The 22,344-nt window shown below is 39.1% G+C and overlaps 1 protein-coding gene across 2 annotated transcripts; it reads right to left on the bottom strand.

Annotated features, from left to right (window-relative positions):
* Positions 1–215: 215 nt before the first annotated feature.
* DIO2 (iodothyronine deiodinase 2) lies at positions 216–17,584 on the bottom strand. Of its 2 annotated transcripts, none has more exons than XM_071426690.1 (2): positions 16,352–17,577; positions 216–5,438 (listed from the first exon to the last, which is right to left on the bottom strand). In XM_071426690.1, exons 1-2 carry the CDS (start codon positions 16,571–16,573, stop codon positions 4,821–4,823), a joined length of 840 nt encoding a protein of 279 aa, XP_071282791.1. In that variant the 5' UTR covers positions 16,574–17,577; the 3' UTR covers positions 216–4,820. The 2 variants fall into 2 exon arrangements, with proteins under 2 accessions (XP_071282791.1, XP_071282792.1); XM_071426691.1 differs by having other exon boundaries at positions 4,789–5,438; positions 16,352–17,584.
* Positions 17,585–22,344: the final 4,760 nt, after the last annotated feature.

The raw sequence follows: 22,344 nt of genomic DNA, 5'->3' as shown, positions 1-22,344 counted from the left end.
CCTTGCAGTTCTCTGTTTCCATCCCCTCTACCTTTCTTAAAAGCTGAGAGTAGTCAGATAGTAAATTAGGTCCACCACTTATAAGGAACTTTGCTTGCATTGCTTAAGATCTAATCAGGGTGGCACAACCTTTTGTATTAAACAGGTCTAAATTTCCTTGGTCAAATGTCAAGATTCCACTGTGTATTAGCAATCAGAATAAAACACAGAAGAGGTATATTTTCCATTATCATTTATTATAATACAAGAAAAACAAATCTAGAAAGCACATTTCATGGAGCACCATATTGTAACAAAATTTTGCTGGCTCTCCTGCAGTGTATTTTTGACATTTAAACAATGACACACACATAGTACACACAGGCACCTACACCACGGCAATCTTATTGACAGACCCAAAGAGACTCCTCTTTCAAATACAGCCACACTGAGGTGCACAGGGCAAAGCCAGTGTGAGGGCATCTGAAAGCTAACTGAGTTAATCACTCTTTTGTTAGCCATCTTCATGAGCACACAAGCCTCCCCTGTCTCACCCCAATCCCTCTTCACTGAAGACTCCAAGTTAGGCCCAACTGATTATGGATTTGTCACAGACATGGTGTCGAGTTATACAAAACTGGCCAATATTCCCTACCTGACTCCTCTTATTGCTTTGGTTATAGTACTGAATGAAAGTCTTAAAAACTCCTAAATCTATACTCCACATCCCAGAAAAGCCAATTTTACACATGCAGAAACATAACTTCCCTCCACACACACCTGGATGCATAGCACAAATACCTTTTTGAGAAGTGTTGTAGGTTTCCCCACCATCACCTTCTTAAAAATCACTGCATTTTGTTTTTCAGAGTGTTCAGACAGATGTTCAACAACATATTTCATATATATTTTCTTATTTTTAATAGACATGGGGCACGTTTTCCTGCTGCCTTAAATTTATGTCATTGTCTACACAAGGAAAGAGCAAAATGCTATAGTTCCTCATCTGCACAAAATGTTTTACATTCCTTTTATACAGTGCTAAATACAGATGCTAAGCACAGAACAATGTAGAATGATAGCCCAGAATTGCTTTACATTACTCAAAATGAAAAATACTGGAAGTTTCCCATACTAATGTTGAGACACAGTATTGGGGTCCCTATTATATACAGTAGCCTTCCAGAATGCTTTCAGAGCTGTTGCTCAACATGTATGTCACACTGGAGCAGCTCAAGTGATATGGTATAGTGCCCTGATGCAGTGAGAATGAGACAGAAGCAAATCCAGTCTCACAGCAGACTAGACAAGGCTAGCAAAGAAGTAAAATCTCTACCTTGACCCGAAATAGCTGTTACAATAATTTTGGGTATGTGAGATATGGCCACTTTTATTATCAGCTGGGGATGACATTTCGTTTAAAACCTTTTCAATAAAATGTTTTAATTTTGTAAAAAAAAAAAGAAAAAAAGGCATGTTTTTGTCAGCCTCCTAGAAAATACTTTTCCATTTTTTTTCCTTTATGCCCGTTTCACTTTGAAGAAAGCCCTGCTTTCTGACCAGAAGTTTCTGGGGAAACCCAAGATTTTGCAAAATGTATTTCTGTCTTGATAAAAAGTGAGGCTGGAATATCTTTAAATTTTAGGCAGGACAGTCATACATGTTGCCAAAAAAAGATGAAGTTATTGTGTATTTTTATTTGTGGAAAATCAATGTGGTTTTCCCATTTACAGGAGCCAATTTTATAATTCCTGTAATTCCTGTATACTATGTGATGAAGAGGCATCTATGAATTACAAAACAAAGTCATGGAAAAAGGAGAGAATGGACTTGAAAAATAATTGTAACTTTAGATATGCAAATGGGTATTAACAAACTGAATTACTAATTCCGACTCTTTCCTCTGAACTAAAGGTATGTTTCAACAGCTGTGTTAAACATTTGGCTAGCACTTCCCATATAAACAGTTCAGATTTCAACAGTATAATGAGGAAAAGAAGAAAAGACTTACTAGTTTAAGTTTTACAAAGGCTATGGAGTTGCTGTGCATTTAAAAAGTTCAGCTGACTGAAGAATAGGATATAATAAGGAAAAGATGCTGTGCTGGGTATTGAAATACAGATTTTTCACTTGGATTAATGTCTACATCTTTACTCACCCGAGTAAAAGGACAGTGTAGCAAAAACAGAAGAGATTCAGAGACAAGGAAAGAGTATGAATCTGTGTAAGAACATGAGTTATTGTTTGTCTTAAACAAACAAAAGGTATGCAAATTTCTATATAGATTATATATGACCGATGTACAGAAGAAAAATTGGGATCGCTTATGTTTAGTGGTTTAGCATATAACAGCAAGAGATGAGAATGACATTGAAAAACAGCCTATTTAAATATGAAAGAAAAAAAATCTGTTTTCATTTGGTTTTCTTTGAACTTACAAGGGATGTTTTTTTTAATTTTAGTAATCCCCACCTCACAAAATATTTAAATCTTAATACCCAGAATCAGCCTCTCATGAGGGATGATGAGACATCAACAGTCACTTCAGATGAGGCAAAAAAATATGGGCTGAAGCTAATAAAAATTCTCTAAGTTAAAAATTATTGCACCTTCCCCTGAAGCATCTGATACAGTCAGAGGTAGGACACTGGATTAAATAAACCATGTAGTTTGGCTATGTTACTGTTTCTATGATAACAGGTTTTTAAAATTCAGTTATATATCCCAGTTAGTCATGAAGATCTGTAACAATCTTCTGCATTGAGCAATGATTTACAGTAACATTAATGAATGGTAGGACAGGATAATGATTATTAGTGGTCTTAGACACCATTTATATGTGCACACATATATATACACATACATAAAAATGTATTATATACATGTGGCTGCATATATAAATGCACACACACAGAGACACAGGCCTTCTGGGAAGTGGGGCTCACTAGGAGATTTGACAGCTATGCTTTACACCCTTCTCCAATGCACATTACCAGCTGTGTAAGTGCATGTGTATCTGTGTCTAACAATATGGAGGAAAATGTGAGAAGAATGGGAAGCATGAACCTGAGTATGGGAGAAATTACCCATGTTACTGTCATTATTTCAGATCTGTGCTTGAAAACACATTTCTGAATTCCTCCTACATTGGCTAAGTTGACCAACAGCCAAGCTAGAGGAAATACACAATATTAATGAGCATTGTGAAAATTAAAACACTTATGTATTTTCCATTCTTTCCTATATCAGCATCAACACATCATATTCCTGATGATGGGCAGGATGAGAAATTAAGAACTAATTTGATTTTTGCCACTTATTCTGTTTATCTGTTTCATGTTTCTGCCAAAGACGAGAGAAAACTTGGATAGTCCATCTCCATATGGGTTTTCATTTATCAGTTCTAATAGGTTAGCTCATTGTAAATATGTCTCTTCATCAGGCTTGATTAAATAATTTTTGTTTTAGAAATACCTAACTTAATGTGTACTCTAAGTTCACAGTATCTCTTTCAACATAACAATCCATTCCTCATACTCATTCATATGAAAATTCTGCCATCTTTAACACTTACATTAATTCAAACTATTTGTCCTTCCTGTTTGTCTTCTGGGAAGGTTTTCAAGAACATGAGCAAAACAGACTATCAGCTCATCCAGTAGCAGAACTGCAGCCAATCAATTCTAAGGCTGCAAACAACTTAAGTTTCAGATTAACATAGATATAAACAAGGTTCAGGTATCTAAGACAGTAAAAGGCAGCATGACTACATTTAACAGGGTAAATGACTGGATAGGTTTCCATTTCAATGAGGTAAAATTGTGCATAAGTTCTCCCATCCCCAAAATATACCTGCAAGGTCACATTAAAAAAAAAAAAAAGAGAGAGAAATAAGTTATTTTTTTAAAGCTAAAAATGAAATTACCTTTAATTCTATTGCTAGACAGAAAGAGGTGGAGGTGGGTAAAGAAACAGAGATGAGAACCAGAGAACATTGATAAATGTGTGTTGTCAGCTCTCAGAACCAAGGGTTTGGTTGGCATCAGCTGAGTTTTGTCTCATGATGCATGCTCTAGATGATTCTCAATATTGTGTTATAAATACTCCAGGTATTTCAGTTTTCAGATGGTAATGGGCTTATTTGATCACCTTTGTCTTTTTTGGTCCAACTCCATAGATTTTAACACCTTTCTCAGCAGGCACAGGCCTGCACACTGGTTACAAACATGTAAGGTAGCATTACATAGTTAATATGCTATGCAGAGGTGTCCACAGAGAGTACAAATACCAGCAGACAAAGGTTCATCTTGCTCTGAGCAGCCAGTCTGCCTGTGCCAGTCTGCATGTGGTTCCTGCAGTCTCTGACCCATAAATGTTCTACCAAGATAGGAAAATCGCCACACTGCGCTGCATTTGTATGCAAAGCAATTGCAAAACCCCTGCTCCTCTCCGGTTCCTTGCATTGGCCACAGGGAGTAAAGAAGTGTTTCTGATGAAATGTACAGCATTGCCTTTCCATGGACTGCCTTCCAAGCAGAAACGCTTTCTGTGCCTCACCCCAGGACTGGGGCTTCTGGGAAACAGGTCTTACCTAACCACCCTACCTGCTTACCAGCAGCACCTTTTTGGAGAAGCCTGTTCACCTCTTCTGTCCCATAGCAAGAGCAGGAGTGCAATTTTTTTTCACTTGACAATGTTTCTGTGGAGCTAGATTTTTCTTTTATTTTCTTTTCCTAGTTAACATTCACTTGACATTGTTATCAAATGTGTTCTCCTGCAATCATCTGAATGATTTTTTTCAAACTAGCATATGTTTTCTTTTTTTTCCCTTTTGCATCACCTTAAAGGGACACATCAGTTGACCTAACTCCTGTGGAGAAAGGATTTCATCTTTTGCTGAAATTTTGCTCCAGCCAAAGCCGGACCTCTTGAAGGTTGTAGAAAAAGGGGCCTTTGCCCCCCAGGTAGGCAATTTTTTGTCTCTGCACAATGCATACTCGCTCAAATGAAACCCCGTAGGCCACATTGGCATTGTTGTCCATGCAGTCAGCCACCACTTGGCACTGAGGTGGCAAGGAAAAGTGCTCAAGGAGCTGGTGAGCAGCTGCACATCTCTCTTCCTGGCTTTTGTGTTTCTTAACTTCGAATGAAGAGGGGGAGATTCCAGGCGCAGCCCAGCCATCTGATGGGTGAGCTTCATCGATGTAGACCAACAGAAAGTCAGCCACACCAGAGAACTCCTCCACCAGCTTGCTGAAGGCTGACAGCTGGCTTGTGAACGGGGGTCAGGTAGCTGAGCCAAAGTTGACGACCAGTGGCCGCTCTGAGTTGGCAAAATCCAGAAGGTGGCATTTGGTTCCACACTTGCCACCGACATTCTTCCAGCTGCCACTGCTGTCATCACTGCCCTTGGCTATGTGGATTACACTGGAGTTTGGGGCTTCACCTCCCAGTTTGACCTGATGGCAGAACAAATTAAAACATGGCAAGTTAGTGTGACTTGCTTGTGCAGTATCCTTATGAATACTTTCTTCAAACAGTCACCTGTTCAGAGTACACCTAATGAGTCACATGGGGGCAGAGCAAATCATCAAAAGCAGCAGCTCCAAAACAGTCATCTTGTCCACCTGCACTCACAGTTCAGGAAAATGCAGCATTTCTGACAAATATGCTACTTCATTAAAGTTAGAAAATTGATAAGAGGTCTGTCCTGTCCACTACATACTTGGTCCTGTCCACCCTTATGTGTTTGGAGACTTGTATTTGCTTTCAGACAGACAACCTCAAATTTCTTCTAACTTTCCTCTGCGACACATGGGGGTTTTTCCACTGGCATTTTCCATGAGTTCTCTCCACTTGGTTCACATCATCCTCGAAGTTCACTACTCAAAACTTCAATAGTGTTTTCACTAAATTTCAGTATAATCAAACAACTACTTTGTACAATGAAGTAGCTCACAGACTACACCTGTTTATATATTTTAGATGTTTGCTTTTTAAGAGACACCATGATTGTTTTAGAAAAACAGCAGCCTGTTGATTAGAGATTAGCTAGTAAGGTGTTATAAAGCCTAGGTCCCTTTTCAGCCCACAACCTGCAGTTCAAGCCATTTTTCCAATTCTCAAAAATCATTCTGTGTTATATTCCTGATTTTCACAATGCACACAGTGCCTCTCAGTTTTGAGAGATTTGCAGCTTAGTGTATTCTCTTTCATCCTGCAGTCCACCAATGAAAATACTCAAGAGTATCAAACACAAGAGATCTCTGCAAATGCCCACTTAATACATACACTGCTTTGACAGTGAATCATTCAAGATTGTGCTCTCTAAAATTTCTTCTAACCCCTTTGCAGTAATTTTATCAGTGACTGAGTGAAACATTTCCTTCTACTGCAATGTTTCTGTACAAGATGATTGGGGGGGAAAAAACAGCAGGAAAAGGGGAAAGTTTATATCATGGCTGAAGTAGGATGAGGTGAAAATTAACTGTTCTCAGCTCCAACTTCAGATCTAACTCAGACCCAACAGGCAGTGGTGGAAAGGTCATTTTGCCTGACCATTTCTGTTTGCATGTCTATAGAACAAAAGACAGAAATAAGAGTAACTCACAGGAGGGAATCACAGAATAAGGTGGAGCCTGCAGAGGTCTCCAAGATCCTTAGCTGATAACTACTATACAACCACAAAAAATTATTGCATAACACAATTAATTTTTAATGAGCTCTGCCTCAGAAATTCCTATGTTTCTGTCTTTAACATCAGCCTCTAGTACAGCACTGCAATTATCCTTTTGTATTTTCCTGACTCTTTCTTTCTCTGTCCACTGATTATTTGATTAAGTTCAGAATTGTTGCTTTGAAGGAAACACACAGGGCCAAAGTCTTTAACATTTTATGCATTTCTTTCTGAAGCTACACTGCAATTAAAGTCTATGGATGAGAACTGTGTTAAGACTGAATAAATAACTGATTTTTGGTGCACTTCTATTTTACATTGCATTTTAGGGTATCAGATGCAGTAAGAAGCTGAGTGAACAGCTGAATACTGAACTCATGAAGTTGCTGCTGAACATAGATCCAAAGACAAGTAGATTGCTGATACTGGATCCTCCATTTCTCCCTCAGAAACCTTACTATCTTGAACAAAACTGCAGTTGGTCATGGCTCTGCACTATTTCATCAGAATAACAACAGAAGCAAGAGTCTAATCAAAGAAAAGTTTGTAAGGCACAGCCATTAATGCTTCCAGACTTTATAGCTATATGAAAATGTCTCACAGCGTGTTGGCACATAATTAGGAGCATTATTTTGACTCTTTTTGATGGGGTAAATTGAAACAACCATGCCACCATTCTCACTCAGAGATGAGCAAGGAAGAGAACCACAGAAGAAAAGGTGGCCTGAGACCCACAGATCCCACCAGGCCAAGTATGTGGTGATCATGCCACTGGAAGCAGAGGATATGCAGCTGCAGCACAGTCAAGAGAAACAAGGATGCTCTGGAAAAGCAAAGCCCCTTTTGGCCCCATCCCTGTAGACCTCCACCTGCAGCATTGCTCTCTGCTAGAGCACTGGTAATAGTTTAAAAAAAGCTTTGTGCTTCGCCTTTGAAAACAGCTTGAAACAGCTGAGTTTAGGAGCTGATGTGTGAGGTACTATCCACTGAACTCAAAGAAAGAAAATAACTATATCCCAGTTTTTGAGAAGAAATGATCTGTCTGGAGAGGCAGGCTCAGAGACTCAGGCTCTTGCATCTAAGAAGTAGCATTAAGCATCTTACAGCATTTAAGGCTACCTGCAGCTTAGCATGTAGTCTTCTGTTCAACTGTTGATCATTTCTCTTTGCCATTCTGCGATGTAAGCTAGATAAAGCAGGAGTAAGGTAAAAGGCTGCACTTGAACAAAGAAATAATCAGGTCAAGATCATGTGGCATCCATATGATCACCCTGAGAGCTGCATTCAATCCAGAGGCCAACTAAACAATTCAGCAATTTGTGATAAATTGGTGACTACCAAAAGAAGGGACATCTCAAGAAACACAACCCATGCATATCTACACAAACACTAGATCCCTCTTCACCTAGAAAGCTTAACTGTTCCTAAACTACCACACACACTTTTTCAGATATAGCTTGCTGAAAATGTGCCTTTTGGGCAAAGCCTGACATGTAAGTATTTGTGCTTCACCCAAACCCCTGGTGAATAGTGGGCCTCAGTATTTAAGAGTGTTTTCTCATCCAGTCAAAGAAAAGAAGGAATGACATGTAATTTTTCTCACAAATCACAATTAAACAACACACTTAATTTCTTATATTCACTCTCACTCTTCAAAAGAGAAGAAAACTAAAGAGAAGAAGAAGCACCTATAAGTCAGGAAGGAACAGAGCTGCTTAGGACCAAAGAAACATCTGAGCCGTTGTTTCTACTTACTCCTCAGGTTTTATTTTAACAAAATATCATGACTGAAAATATCTAGCCACTACTCTTGAACTGGGAAACCACAGTTTGCTTCTTGATCGTTTTAAGCAGGAAAGAGAGGCTATATATCATAAGCTCCTCATTACCAATTCCTCACTCAGGTCTACCAAACCCTTTAATTTCCTAGGCCAGTTTGCAAACCCTGAAGAAACAGACTAATAAAACAACTTCCAACAGACACCAATATGGGAATGCCCTTCAAGCCCTATTTAATATTGATACCAAAGATAGCAATGTATTTTCTGTTCTTCAACAATGCAAGTTTGCATTCTGCCTCTCCTTATGGACTATAAAAATAGATGGAGTTAGGAAATAAAGTACAAAGAAGCCTTTATCCATCTATACATCACCTTACAGCAGTTTCTCTTCATTTCCCACAGCCATGAAGGAAGTCTCATGGCCGCAGGTTACCTATAATTTTAATTTTTGCTTCTAGGAGTGCTTGTGTTGGGTTTTTCCCCTTAATGAGACATCCTTGCCAAGCAGGCATTCATGAGGCATTTTCTGCTCTTGTAGAGAAGTAATTAGGTCGGTGCCTTGTTCCATGCCAGTGTCAGGCACTCCAAAAAGCAGCCCTGCCCAGTCGTTAATGCTTACACATAAGCAGCAGCGGCAGATCCACTAATTGGTCTTGATGAAGCACTGACGTTCCCAAGGGACTGTTTATTTCACCAGACTCTGAACCAATTGACACAGGATGACAATATCATCCTTGCTGATCATCTGCATTGTAGGCCTTGGCCATCTTCTTTGTTGTTATTTATTGAAAGAAAAAATAGCTCTTGGAAAAGAAAATCAACGCAATGAGAAAACAAACAAAAACACTCATGTATTCAGCCAAACTGCTTTTGAAATCCTACACAAAGGCAGGCAAAATATAAATTCTGAGAAACAAACTAGCAGAATTCCCCTCACACGCAATCCAGCATTTCCATAATCATGTACTTTTGTGCATGAATATTTGACCATTTGGTGCCAGCCTTCTGAGTGAGGCAGCAACTGAGCAGCACGCAGGCATCCCCTCCCACTCAGCCTGCTTGGGACACGCAAGGTAGGCCAACCAAATCTGCCCGAGCCAGCCCTGCCATCAGCAGGGGCAGGCAGCTACACCAAAGCAGTGACTTGCATCATTTGTGAGAATTTTGTGTTTGTCTGACAGCCTGTTCTCAGTCTGCGTGCAAAGTGAAAAGGGAGCAAGATTGCTGATGTTTTAGCACACAGCCTGCAAAATGAAGGAGACTTAGGAGCAGGAGAGAAAGCCCTATTCATAAACTGCAGGCTAGAAATAGCACATACTGCTAAATTTGTAGGACATTTTCCATAAGAACTAGGTAAAGGTCCACAGACAAAACATTGTCTCCTCATTTGCCTTTTCTTTTCACCTGTTTTGCTTTTATCAACTTCAGCATAACCTTCCTGGGATCCTGTGCACCAGAACACAGTTTAAATTCCCTATATCAGGGATTTTCATACAGTTTGGCAGACTCATCAGGTTGTGTCAACCCCCTAAAAAAAATAGGTTCTGCCAGACAATTAACAGTTTATGATATTAGTCATTTGAATATGGACATGTTGTGTTTGGGACCAGAGTATAGTGATTGGTAATGAACTAAATCCCTGCAGCCTTTAGCATTTTTTATTTAATTCTCTGCTTTGATTTGATCCCATTCAGCTAGGTATAGCTTCATCCAAATCATAATTTGACTTTGGTTGGCAAATTCTACAAACTATTAGTTTTGTTTTCCTTATTTCATGACCCAGAGTTGTGCAGTTGACAAAATCATAGAAGACCCTTGTCTGGAGTAGAGTAAGGGTGCAGAAGTTCTTCATTTGTCTTGGGAATGTGGCAACTTGAATTACTGGAATTGGAGAGTAGAGACTAGAAATGGCTCAGGCTTTCCCAGAGTCTTTCATTTAGGATCAGGTATGTGGAGCTGACGAAGAGAAGTGGGAGGCAAACAAACCAGGCACAGTCCAGATAAAAATAACTAGTCAAATGCTGCTCTCTCCATTTAAAAGCCACCAGTCCCACAAATGAGTATGCATGGTGCAAGGAAAGCATAAAGGAGCCTTTTGCCTAGTGCTCTTACAGTTAATTTTAGTTGCTGTGATTGAGGAGCCAAGAGCAAGCTTCTTAAGGGCTTTATGTTTCCCTCAAGATGAGACCATGGCCAACTACACCGTGGCCACAGGGATCTAACTTCACGACAGAGGCCTTCACCAGAGTTTGTTACTCAGCACGTGAAGGGAACTTGATATTAATTTGGATTATAGTTTTTTTTACCTTTTTTTTGTTTACTCAGCTTTATGAGTATGAATATGCAGTGGTGGTTTTGACAGAGAGGTAGAGCCAGCACTCAAAAACCGTGTATGATCCTCTTCTTGAATAGTGCCCACTAGCTGTTTTTTTGTGTCTATCACAGCAAAAGGGGGTTTTCACAGAGCTTTGACAACAAGGCTAGCACTCCTTACAGTCATTTTTTCACACATAAGTTTGAGAATGGAACAGTGCAAAGAGATGTGGAAGAACTGAATTTAGATCTGAAAATGACATGGGATAAGAGCCCATGTGGGATAAAAGTCCTCATATTCCTTTTCCTACTCTTTGTCTGTTTTGAATATTTGAACTCTTAAGTTCCGTGGGACCAGCTGTCTGCTCCTCTTGTTGGGACACTGCCTAGTACAATGGGTCCCTGGCCTAGGTTGGTCCTCACACACAACTACAACAAACATGATTATATATTAGTAATAATGAGAAACTTTTAATAATAATTACAATTTCAAGACCAAATCCGGTTGAATTTACATTCCCAACTTTGCAGGAGAAATTTTAACTGTGGTTTGGTTCAGTTTTGTTTTTCTCATTTCTTTCAAGATTGTTTTCATTTGCAAATGTCAATGAAAACAATTCTGCTAAAGTTGAACTTTGTAAAACCAATAAAATATTTTTAATACCACACAATGTCTAGTTCTAAACCCTGAAATTATACAACAGACTTTCTTTCACAGATTCCCTTTATCACTGTCAAATGCAGGGAGAGAGACTTCCTTACCTTGCAAGACAAAATAAATACAATTAGTAAGTATGAACATTGTGTCTTTGTTTAAACCTTTAAAACATTTCCCCAAAAAGCAAAGAGTTGCTGGACAGCCAAAGAGCAGGTAGAGGACCATGCTTTTATATTACTTTCACATATTTCTTTGTGATGATGTTGCTCAGCATGCATTTAATGTGCAAGGTTTGGGACTGTTTTGCTTTGCATTCTGATTTATTTTAGATCATCTACCTACCAGGCAGGAAAAATCAGCCAAAGGTAATTGAACTGCCTGTGTGAAAACCCAGGAAAATCTCACTGGGTGTTTACTGAACCTCTCTACTTGCTGCTACATCCAGAGCTGGGTCAATGCCATGAGCCTGGGATCCTGTGCCAGCCGTTCCCCTGTGCTGGGACCGTCATGCCAGAGCTTGCTGCTGGCCCATTCTAGAGACTGTAAAAAGCTGTACAAGTACACACACACCCACCACCATCCATCACTGAGATACCAGCATCCCTCTGAGGCCCATGACACACACTACACACATCTCTGTGCGTGTGCACATGTGCACGTTGCCCCCATAAGTACACCACAGCATTCCTAAATACTGGGCTGCTGCAGGGAGACGCCACTCAGGTCTTCCCTACAGCTACCCTACACTGAGGTGGAGAAGAGGGATGATTTCCTCAAGGATAACATTAAAGTCTTCTACTGGAGACCATGAATGATAGCTCTGCCTTGCTGAAACACAGAGCTCATATCTGGCACTGGAAAAGCTTCCAGCAGAAGGACTCACCACTCTCACATCTCTAATGTGTATGAACACTTCTTAACCTATTATAAAAGTACTTTAAGATAACAATTTCTCACCTTTGGTATCTTAGAAAACAGATTCATCCCCACTACTAAATAAAGCACAGAACTTAGCAGGTAAAAAAAAGCTTTTAAATAATTTTTTTTTCAAAACTTCTCCAGCTTTTTCTTTGGATTTTTGCAGATGTGTGATACATTCAGTATACATGCTTTAAGCTGGAACAAATACCTCCCTGGCGTTTGTAGAAACGGCCTATGTAAATCATGGTTACACTAACACCCTCCCAAAAAGTCTTGGTTTTTCTCTGTCATCAATAGCTGTGACTGCATTCATATCTGTATGAATGTGTACATACACACATATATATGTGTATTCACATAGGGAGAAATGAGAGGGACTGACTCCTGGAAATGTATACTTACATATGTGTACTTTTACCTCTTTATACATATGTGTATGTACATATATAGAGACAAAGAGGTGTATATAGGTCTTCATACAGGCAAACATATAAAATTGTAAATACCTACACACACATACATATATAAAATAATACTTAAAACATTTGCACTCTTTCAATTACAGAAAGTTAATCTAACTTGACTACAACCTCTGTTTATCTCTATTATGCTGATTAGTTTGGTCCTAAAGACTCCCTTGTAATGTAAGACACACTTGCCTCTTGGAAAATAATAGGAGGATGGTCTATAAATCACAAAGCTGGTGCAGTGTAGACAATATCAACACTGAGTCTGACAGATATTGAACTCAGAGCTAAGGAAGTAAAAAGAAATATATTATTCATTAGTAACATTTACATTAAAAATCAAAAGAAACAAAAAAGCAATTATTTTGATTCCAGTAGGACTTTAAAATGCAGAGAAAACCAGTCATACAGAATGTTCCAATAGAAAAGAACAATGAATATACTCTACATACAATACAACAAACTTTGCATTGTTTTCCCACTGATGATGTTAAAATCTTCAACTGTTGCTAGGTAATCTTGCCTATGAAATAATTGCCCTCACCTAAAAATCTTGAGCAATAATACTTAATAACAACAAAAAGCCAAAAAAAGTTGACATTTGGATGAGATATTAATAAGGTTTTCTAGACAATAAGAAAGTAAATCAGAATAGCTTCTTTGAGATATACTCTAACCATTACAAGATCATATCTTTTACACAATAGCCTTGAAACAAAAAGAATTCTGGGAAAATGCATGCTTTTGAGGCAAAGGCACTTTTTTGTGATAAGTTAACCTTAATTCAGAATGTAGTGTCTACCTACAGTGTTTTTCTGGAATAGCTTCCCATAAATTTTTCTTTGAATAGAAATTCTACAACGAGTAAAAGTAATTTTGTGAAAAATATTATGAAATGTACTCTGGAAGACTTCTGTGTAAGTGACACAAAACACAGTAAAACCAAGCACAGTTGCTTCTTTGATCCAGTGTCCTGCTAACTGGCAGTCTGGCTCTGGTTATCTCAGACATCTGCAATTCTGTTATTCTTCATGAAAAATGGTGATTTCCTCACAAATTCTGCTCAGTGGAATGAGTTTAAGTACCTTTTTAAGTCATTTGCTAATACCTGGCTTCAGCTGGTAAATTGGAGCAACAAGCCATCATGGGTATGTTATCAGCTGTGTTTTGCCATGCTGTATAGTACCCTGATTCCATAACATTTTATTTTCTCACCTATTGTCTCAGAGTAAGATATCACAACAGGGTAATTCTATTCAGGACTTAGAAAAGGGTGATTTAAGGAAAAATTTGCCTTTTAGGACATTCTTTGATATATTTCACTCTTTCTCATGCTTTTTAAAATATGTTACAAAGCAGGATATGTTTAAATCTTTTTCAAATCTACTAGTACAACTTTCAGATGAGACTTTTTTTCCTATTTCTTCCTTACAGAAGCAGCAAAAGATTCTCATCTATTGTGGAGGTGATGAGTCTTCTTCCAATATTGCTCCCCAGTTTACTTTGTCCCCTTTACAATTTGATTTTTATACTTAACTATGTTTCTGTGACAATCAAGAGTTTCCAATGATATTCTGTCCCTATTGCCCATAATTTTATTAAGCAAAATAGTCTTTCCGTGAATTGTTGGTAATTCATTTTCTCTTAAGGATAGTTGCCATGAATGGACTTTTTTCTCTTTTTGGAACAAGGTGATAAAATTTGGTTGTGTTTATATGTATTTTTCTGCTGAGTTCATTGAGGCACAGAGTTTATTCTTGGAACCTTATGGCCTGATCGACCTGAACAACCCAGCTGATTTAGTCATGATAAGGGAGAGAATAAAATTACCAAAGTTCAAGGTATGAGTTTCACTGCCAACACCAAAAATAGCAGAGTCACCGTACCTGTCACTCCCATGGTTAGCATGATGATACTGAAAGAAAGGCAAAGCATGACTTTGGAGACTACAGAAAGGCATGCAATATCTTAATTTTAAATAATTGTGTGTAATTTAAGCAAAAAGAGATTGAAAATATCTCATGGATATAAGGTTTCCTACAGCTTCACAAATTCTCCAGACCCCAGGCCACATACAGGTTGCAAATATGGGAACTCAAAACTTGACTGTTGAAGAGTTGTGCTACCAACTTCCATTGGAGCCTTGACCAAGTCATGTGTTAACTGTCCTGCCTTGCCTTGCCTGTAAAATGGGAACAATTGTGTTCAGCGACCCATTTAACAAGGCCACTGTAAAATGTACTTACTTAATGTCTATGAAGAGAATAAAAACAAAGACTAGAAGGGCTAGGAGAATAGTGGACTTCATTCAGCATTATTTTATTTGGGTAGCCAGCTGGATGATTCCTGGGTTGCAGTAAGAGGTTGACCCATTTGGCAAAAGCTTAAGTTATTTATATTTGTCTTACACTGAAAATTAATGTCCCCATGGCTTGACTTTCAGGCTAAGCAGATGGTATTCCATATCACAAAGCCAGCAAACACCAGCATCACCAGCTCTTCACATTTTTAGATAAGAGCAAATACAAAGGCTATTGAAGAGGTGTGAAAGCAAATTGGGGGGAAAGCAATACAAAAAGAAATATTTCAGAAGAGTATCATTTGGACATCACATGGAGTATGTTAAATTAGATGGTCTAAATAAGACAACAAATTAACAGACTAAGCGCTGTTTTGAAAGCCACAGAGCTCTGAATCCAGTTCTACTTACTAACTGGGTGGTCTGTGCAAGAAATTTCATGGTTTTGGGTTCACCTTTTCAATCTATAAAAGGGAATTCCAGCTACCTCATGAGACCTGGGCAGTACCACTGGGTAATGCTTGTAAGAAATCTTAAAAGGAAAAAAAGTACATGTTGCATAACTGATACTAGCTTTATTAACTTAAATCACCAGGTAGCTGTCCGACAGCTAGTCAAGTTCATTTTTAATCTCTGACATGTCCCTCTGTCACTGCTTTCATGAAGAAAAAAGGTGCCTAGTTTTACTTGGATACCTTCTCCAATATAAAAGTTAATATATGAGTAATAGAAAATGCCAGTGTGATGACAATGGTTCATGTCTATATTTTACTCTAGGTAAAACAACTCTAGTTACACAGCTAACATCTATCTATGTAGAGCTCTATCTGAAGATGCAGTCTTTTTATAATATCTGGGGCTCTCACATGGCAATAATAAACTACAGCTGTGAAAACACCTAGAGTATTTTACAATTACTCTTAAACGAAGACCTTGAAATACTTTAAAAACATGAAGATTATTATTCATGCTCTTGGGGAAACTGAGGCACGCCTAAACTAAGTGACATGACCAAGGCTGCTCAGAGAGTTAGCACAGGCATTCAACAGCTCCAGAATTTCACAAATCCTTAACCCCGATTTACAAGTACCCCTCCTTTCAGCTTATACTTCTCCATCAGACTTTACATGAGCTTGGTGATAGCTTGCACCCCCCAGTCATTCCCTTGCCTTCCCTTGCCTTCCCCGCTGCCAAGCGGGATGCTGATCCCAGCCGAGGCGCCCCAGCCCCGCCGTGCCCGTCCCCGGCATTCCTCACCTGCTTGTAGGCATCCAGGAGGAAGCTGTTCCAGACGCAGCGCAGCCCCTCCGAGGTCAGCATCCTCCGCCACTCACCGCGCCCAGACTTGGAGCGGCTCAGGAACAGAACCATGTGCTTCAGGAGAATCACGGAGTCATAGAGCGCGAGAAAGAGGCAATTGGAGAAAAACACCGGCAAGATCTGAAGCGTGATCAACAAATCCACACTTAGCAGACCCATCTTCCTTGCTGCTTCTCCTCAGCCGGATACCTTCAGCTGGCTTTATTGCTCTGTACCCTCATTTAAAAGAGTAAAGCAAAAGGCATTTCAAAAGCCTCATTACCCCTTTCACAGCTGCTCTATTTAAAATAAGCAGAGATAGTTAAGTATGAGCAGGCTGGTTAAAACCATAACTGCACGGTATTCATTCAACTGCAAGCTGCTTATTTTTCAGAAATTTAGATGTTAACAAAAATTCTTCTCTTAACCAGGAGACCTGATTTTGCTGAAGAGAGAGGCAGCTGTTTTTCCAGTTCCCTGCAGTTACAAAATTTAAGCTGAGATTGTTAATTGTTAACTTTCCTGCACTATCCCATTGTTTCTCGGATATTTAAGCTCTGAACAGACCTCTCATTTCTGTGTCAGTAAAGCTAGCTACTAGGTGCAACAATACTTTAAAAAAAAAAAGGTTTATGTACATAAACTTTCTGTTCCTTCCTCCCTGCTTCCCTCCCTCTCTTTCCCTCTCAGCCTCCCCCGTCCCCCCCTCCTACTCGGCGTCTCTGTATTCCTGCCTTCCTCCTCTCGCACTCTCTCTTTGCTATCTGCCTATGGTGCAAAGTGCTCTCCCCTCTGGAGTCCTAGCTTGCTTCCCTGAAGCCTTTTATACATTCCCCAGCTAATTGCTGCAATAGAGAAATGAAACCCTAATCTTAGTAAAGATCTTGACGTCAATGTAAAAGAGGGCTTTACTTTGGCCAGGACTGCAGTGAATAGAAAAAATGAAATTCTCAAAACATTTTTTTTTTCCCCTTAAGAGAGAGGAGAAAAAAAGAGAGACAGAGAGCAAGGGTGGAACTTTGCTTTGCTTTGAAAAGGAGAAAGAAAAAATCCACTATGTTTCTGAATGTTCTTACAATATACTTCCAAATTTTGGAAGAAGTATTTTCATGTGACATGGAAGGTGACACAGCAACAGAGACTTCTGTTATCAATAGTTTTTTTCTCATGATTGGTTTATTTTCTTTGTCCTTTTTGCTTTTGTCAGTTGATGCATCCCAAGAAAGAGCACATTTCTCCCACCTGCCTGAAGCACCAGTATAAATATCTTTTGGTGTTTTCTTGGTAACATAAGTGAACACCTATAACTGACTTCATCAGTTAATGTGTAAGAGAAGGAGATAAGAAAGAGAGAAAATAAGATTTTTATGGATTTGGGTTTTTGAAGCTGAAGTTCCCTGCCTAAAAAATATATGCTTTAGCCTAAAATGATGTTAAATCAACTGAGCTGCAAGGACTTTAATGTTCCTATTTAATATTAGGGTAACTAGCTTTTGGTTAAAAGCTTGTAAAGAAAAAATAGAAGTTTCCTCTGACAGAGCCATTGGTATTTTAAAAACTGCAAGGATCCCCTTTAGCCTCATGCTGAAGTTTTTTTGTTCATTTGCATTTCTCTTTGTTTCACCTTTTTAGTCCAATACTTAGTCCTCTTCTCACATGATTTTTTGGGGAGCTATAGTAGACAAGTTTGTTTGGGGTTTTTTAGCATGGTTCTAAATCCCTTAGGTAAAAATTTCATTAATTTCCTGTTGCAGACATCCATAAGTTTGGTTTTTAGTGGATGCCTTCACTGTGTGCTTACTAGGCTCTCATCCCTGGATACATTTTAGTCCCAGAGATGCTAGCATGATGTCTAGCCTCTGTCAACTCACATCCTTGATGAGGAGTACAAGCTTACTTCATTAATATATCTTAGTCTTCATCAGTCATCACTATCCTTTCACTGCTAGCAAATGCAGAAGGTAGACACCATCACTCTTCCTTACTCTGGGGTCTTTAATTTTCAGACATTGTAATATCACTTGGCCTGTCATTGTACTATGATGTACACTTCCAGAAAAGCCATCCCATGCCTTGTCTTGTTCTCACCAAAGTTTGTTTAGGTAGCTTAATTTCAGGCATTCTCAAAAGATATCACCCAGACAGGATATCTTCCAGCAAATGTTTACTCATAGAAATAACTTTAAAAGGTTGCACACATTAAACCAGTGACCTTCTGCATTACTAGCATAAACAAAACAAACAAACAAACAAACAAACAAAAACTCTGAGTTCCTTTTTCAAACTATTTTTAAGTCAAATGTTGGTGATGACAGTGTTCTGTTGCCATAGAAGGATTGCAGCCTCACAGATCTGGCTTTATTACTAAAACTTGCAAAAACACGTTATAAGAAGGCATTTATATATCCCCACACATGGATGAGTCAGTGTGCTCATGTCATGTGAGCACAAGACAGGAACAAGGGTCCCCAGAGCTGCTAAACTCGCTTACTGTCTGACCTCGGGCAAGCATATGTAATCACTTGATTACAAGCACTCTTAAGCCTAAGCTACTCCTCTGTAGATTCACTACTAAAAAAATACATGATTCTGTCTGGGAAGGTGCCCTTTCTTTATTTTGGGAAGGTCTGTTAAACGGCAGGCCTGGAGATCGTTGATGACAGTGCCAGATGAATCATCAGCCATTGTTTCTGAGAACAGTTTGCAAACATCTCTGAGGACAGTCCAGCTCAGGCTCTTCCTGTTCCCTGGAGGTAAAGTCAGGCAAGAACTTACCCTGGGAACACAATGTGTTCTGGGTTCCTGTGAAACATCTGCCCCTACCCACAGCATGCTTCATGGGTGAAGAGGTTGTTTGTAAGACAGCTGGAGACCAGACAGCCACAGAGCTTTGAAGTGCATTGGGAGCTGAGCAGGAAGTCCATGGAGCACTGGTGGTAGCTCCTATTTACTATGTCACCTCTCTTGCCTATAAAGCTGACTGTGTGGATAGGCTTAAACAGAACTGCAATAGATTGTGTTTGGGAGTCAAACAATCTATTTGCAATCTATTTCAGTCAAAAAATGGATGATAACTCCCTAATACAACCATAACGTCATAAATCTTTTGAGTAAATAAATATAAAAAGTTCATTTTTCTCATTACTGTCTTCAGAAGTAGCCTGTCTCTGCAGGGCACAATGTGCTTCTAGTCAGCTTGACAGTACAGTCCAGCAGCCCTCAACAGAGATGGAAACCTTAACCCTACTTCTTGACAGTAGTTAATAGTTTTTCTCCTTCTTGACTGAAACTGATTCCTGTGTTTATTTCAGACATCAAAAATACGAGGGAAATCACTATTTGCATCTTTTGTGAAAGTCAGATATGTAAAGCACAATCTCGCTTTTGAAGTCAAGAGTCTGTTGTTATTTCCCTGCAGATGGTCATGAAACAAGGAAGAAAGGCTAGGTATTTCAGACCTTGAGACATTAAGAGAGCCTTGGAGTATTGAAGACTTCCTTCTTGAAGGAAAACTGGATGAATTTGATACACGAAGAAGAATTAGTCAGGTTTGAATTTACACATGAAAGAAGTGAGATAGGGTTCAGCTAAAGCTCATTTCAGTTACCTGCTCTGCCATACCTTCCAATATATAATTTGGGCATAGCCCTACAATGTACCTCAGTTCTTCATCAGCAAAAGAAAATAAAAGTCCTCTCGTAATCTAAGGAGCAGTCAGGTTCAGTAATGGGAAATTAAACATCATCCATAATTTGTCAAGGTGGAATGAGCAAAGCCAACAACATTAAAGCATTTACTGTTACTAAACCTTGTATGTGGCTAAAGTCAACAGTATCGGTATAGATGTTCATATTCTGTAATGTTTATAAAAATCAGTGCCGTCAAAACCGAAACCATGCATAGCATCAGGTTTCTTTCCAGTTTCAACCACAGTAGCATGAAGATTAGGACATGAGTCCCTAGTAAGTTTGCTTACTGCAACTCTCTTGATAACTGTAACTGGTCACAGAAAATTTGAGGTGGAATTACTACAGCTCAAGCCACTTCTTCTAATCTCATTTTATAGTGCATCCATACTAGCTTTCTGCATGTCAGAGATTGTGTTTTACAATCTTCAGTTTTTTGTTGGTTTTTACTTGCTTGTTGCCTAATTACCTGTGAAAGCTACTGTGGCACCCAATCACACTGTTTCAAGACAGTAGAGTACAAACCAAGTGGACTGATTGATATTTTGGTTACTCAGCCTTATTTTCTCCAATGAAGCAAGACTATTTTGTATACACTTACTTGTTGCAGCACAGCTGTGAAAGAGTACCTCATAGTGACAGACAAGCAAGGCTGCTGCTCTGGTCCTACCCCCAGGAGGTTCATGGGAGAGACCATCCCAAAGGATTCAGTACAACCTGTGTGCCTGCCTTGCTGCTTCTCATTGCTTTCACTGCCAAAACCAAAGAATGAAGCTTTTTTTTTTTCAGGGCTAGTTAGTGTGTCCATGAGCTTATCCCTGGAGAATTGTGCAGCTGCAGAGTGATATGGCTAGAGATGGGGAAGAGAAAAGTTTAGCTTAGCCTTGCCGCCCTGGGCAAAATTTGTTTATTAAAGCCAAACAAGAATTTGTACCTCTCATAAACCTGCATATTTTCTCTTTGCCAAAGAGAAAAATCACACCCATCTCTCAGCAACAATTCCCTCACTTAAAATGCCATTGAGCATTCACTGTCAATTTACACTTTTTGATTAGGATCAGCAGCATATTTTCTTAAAAGAAATAATATGTTTAATGAAAAAAAGAATTATATTTTTTTGCACAAGTTGCAGTGTTATCTGAATGGATTATCCACGGTGTGGATCTCCAGGCCATACCTTCCTCCATCACTCCTGGCCACATCACCCCATCTGAAAGGGGCATGGATCATGCCCAGCCCCATTCTGACTGCTTAAAGCTGCCTCTGCTCTCTACAGGAATTTGTTTACCAGCATCTCCAAGGTGAGCACACTAAATCTATCCTTACTGCTTAATTTATTTACCTTTTGTATCAGCCTTGGTTTTGTTTTATTTGGGTTATTCTACCATTGCCATTATGGTGCATAATTGAGAGTTGATTATTTTGTGAAACTGGCAGCTGTTGATTTAATACGCAGAGACCAGATTCCTTAAGTTTATCTGCAGTGTGGCTGAGTACAGGTAAGAAGAATGCAAATTGCCCACAGGAGCAGCTCTCCATAGCAATTTGGAGTGAAGTCCTTGAAGCAGATGAAGGAAGTCACCCTCACTGCCCACCCAGTCCACAAAGCAGTTGTCATTTAGGGGTCATTTCATCCAGTAGGGGCCAAACTGGAACAGTATTCAAATGAACTAAAGAAGAAAAAAAGCCATATAATTGGGTCACTTCTAGATAAGGAAAGAACAGAATATCCTAAGAGATGGCAAGTTATAACTAGATACACCAGGAAGTAACTGAGGTTGTCTTCTAATCAAGCTGCAGTTGTTCAGAAAGATCGAAGTGCAAAAGGAGAGCTGCTAATGCCTCTGCAAAACCTGTTCTGTAAACTTCAAAGCTGTCACTCTGGCACCTTCTAAGAGCCTGCATTCATTGTATGATAGCACAATGAAAAAATTGACTTACGGGTGTGGTTGTATAATAGTGACAAATTTGAGACCAGAAGAATTCTTCACATCCCTTCACTAATGATCATCAAATTTCTATGCAAAACAAAAATCGTCTCCCTGTTTCAACAAAGCTGATGCTAAAACACACCTGGCTGAGTCAGACTTAATTTTGGAACAGAACAAAACAAAGCACCCCATCCACCCTAAAATATAAGGTAGTTTCTTTAAAGAAAACCAGGAAAACTGATTTATTAACAAGGATAATCAGAATGCTTTGTCAGAAGAAAAATTAGCCCAAATATTCTGAATAATGCACAAGAAGAGCAAAAGAGACTTTTAT

The sequence above is a fragment of the Agelaius tricolor genome, unplaced genomic scaffold (genome assembly GCF_023055355.1).
Source record: "Agelaius tricolor isolate 1412-34295 unplaced genomic scaffold, bAgeTri1.0.p SCAF_5, whole genome shotgun sequence".
Taxonomy (NCBI): Eukaryota; Metazoa; Chordata; class Aves; order Passeriformes; family Icteridae; genus Agelaius; species Agelaius tricolor.
This window is presented reverse-complemented; position numbering and strand designations above follow the sequence as displayed.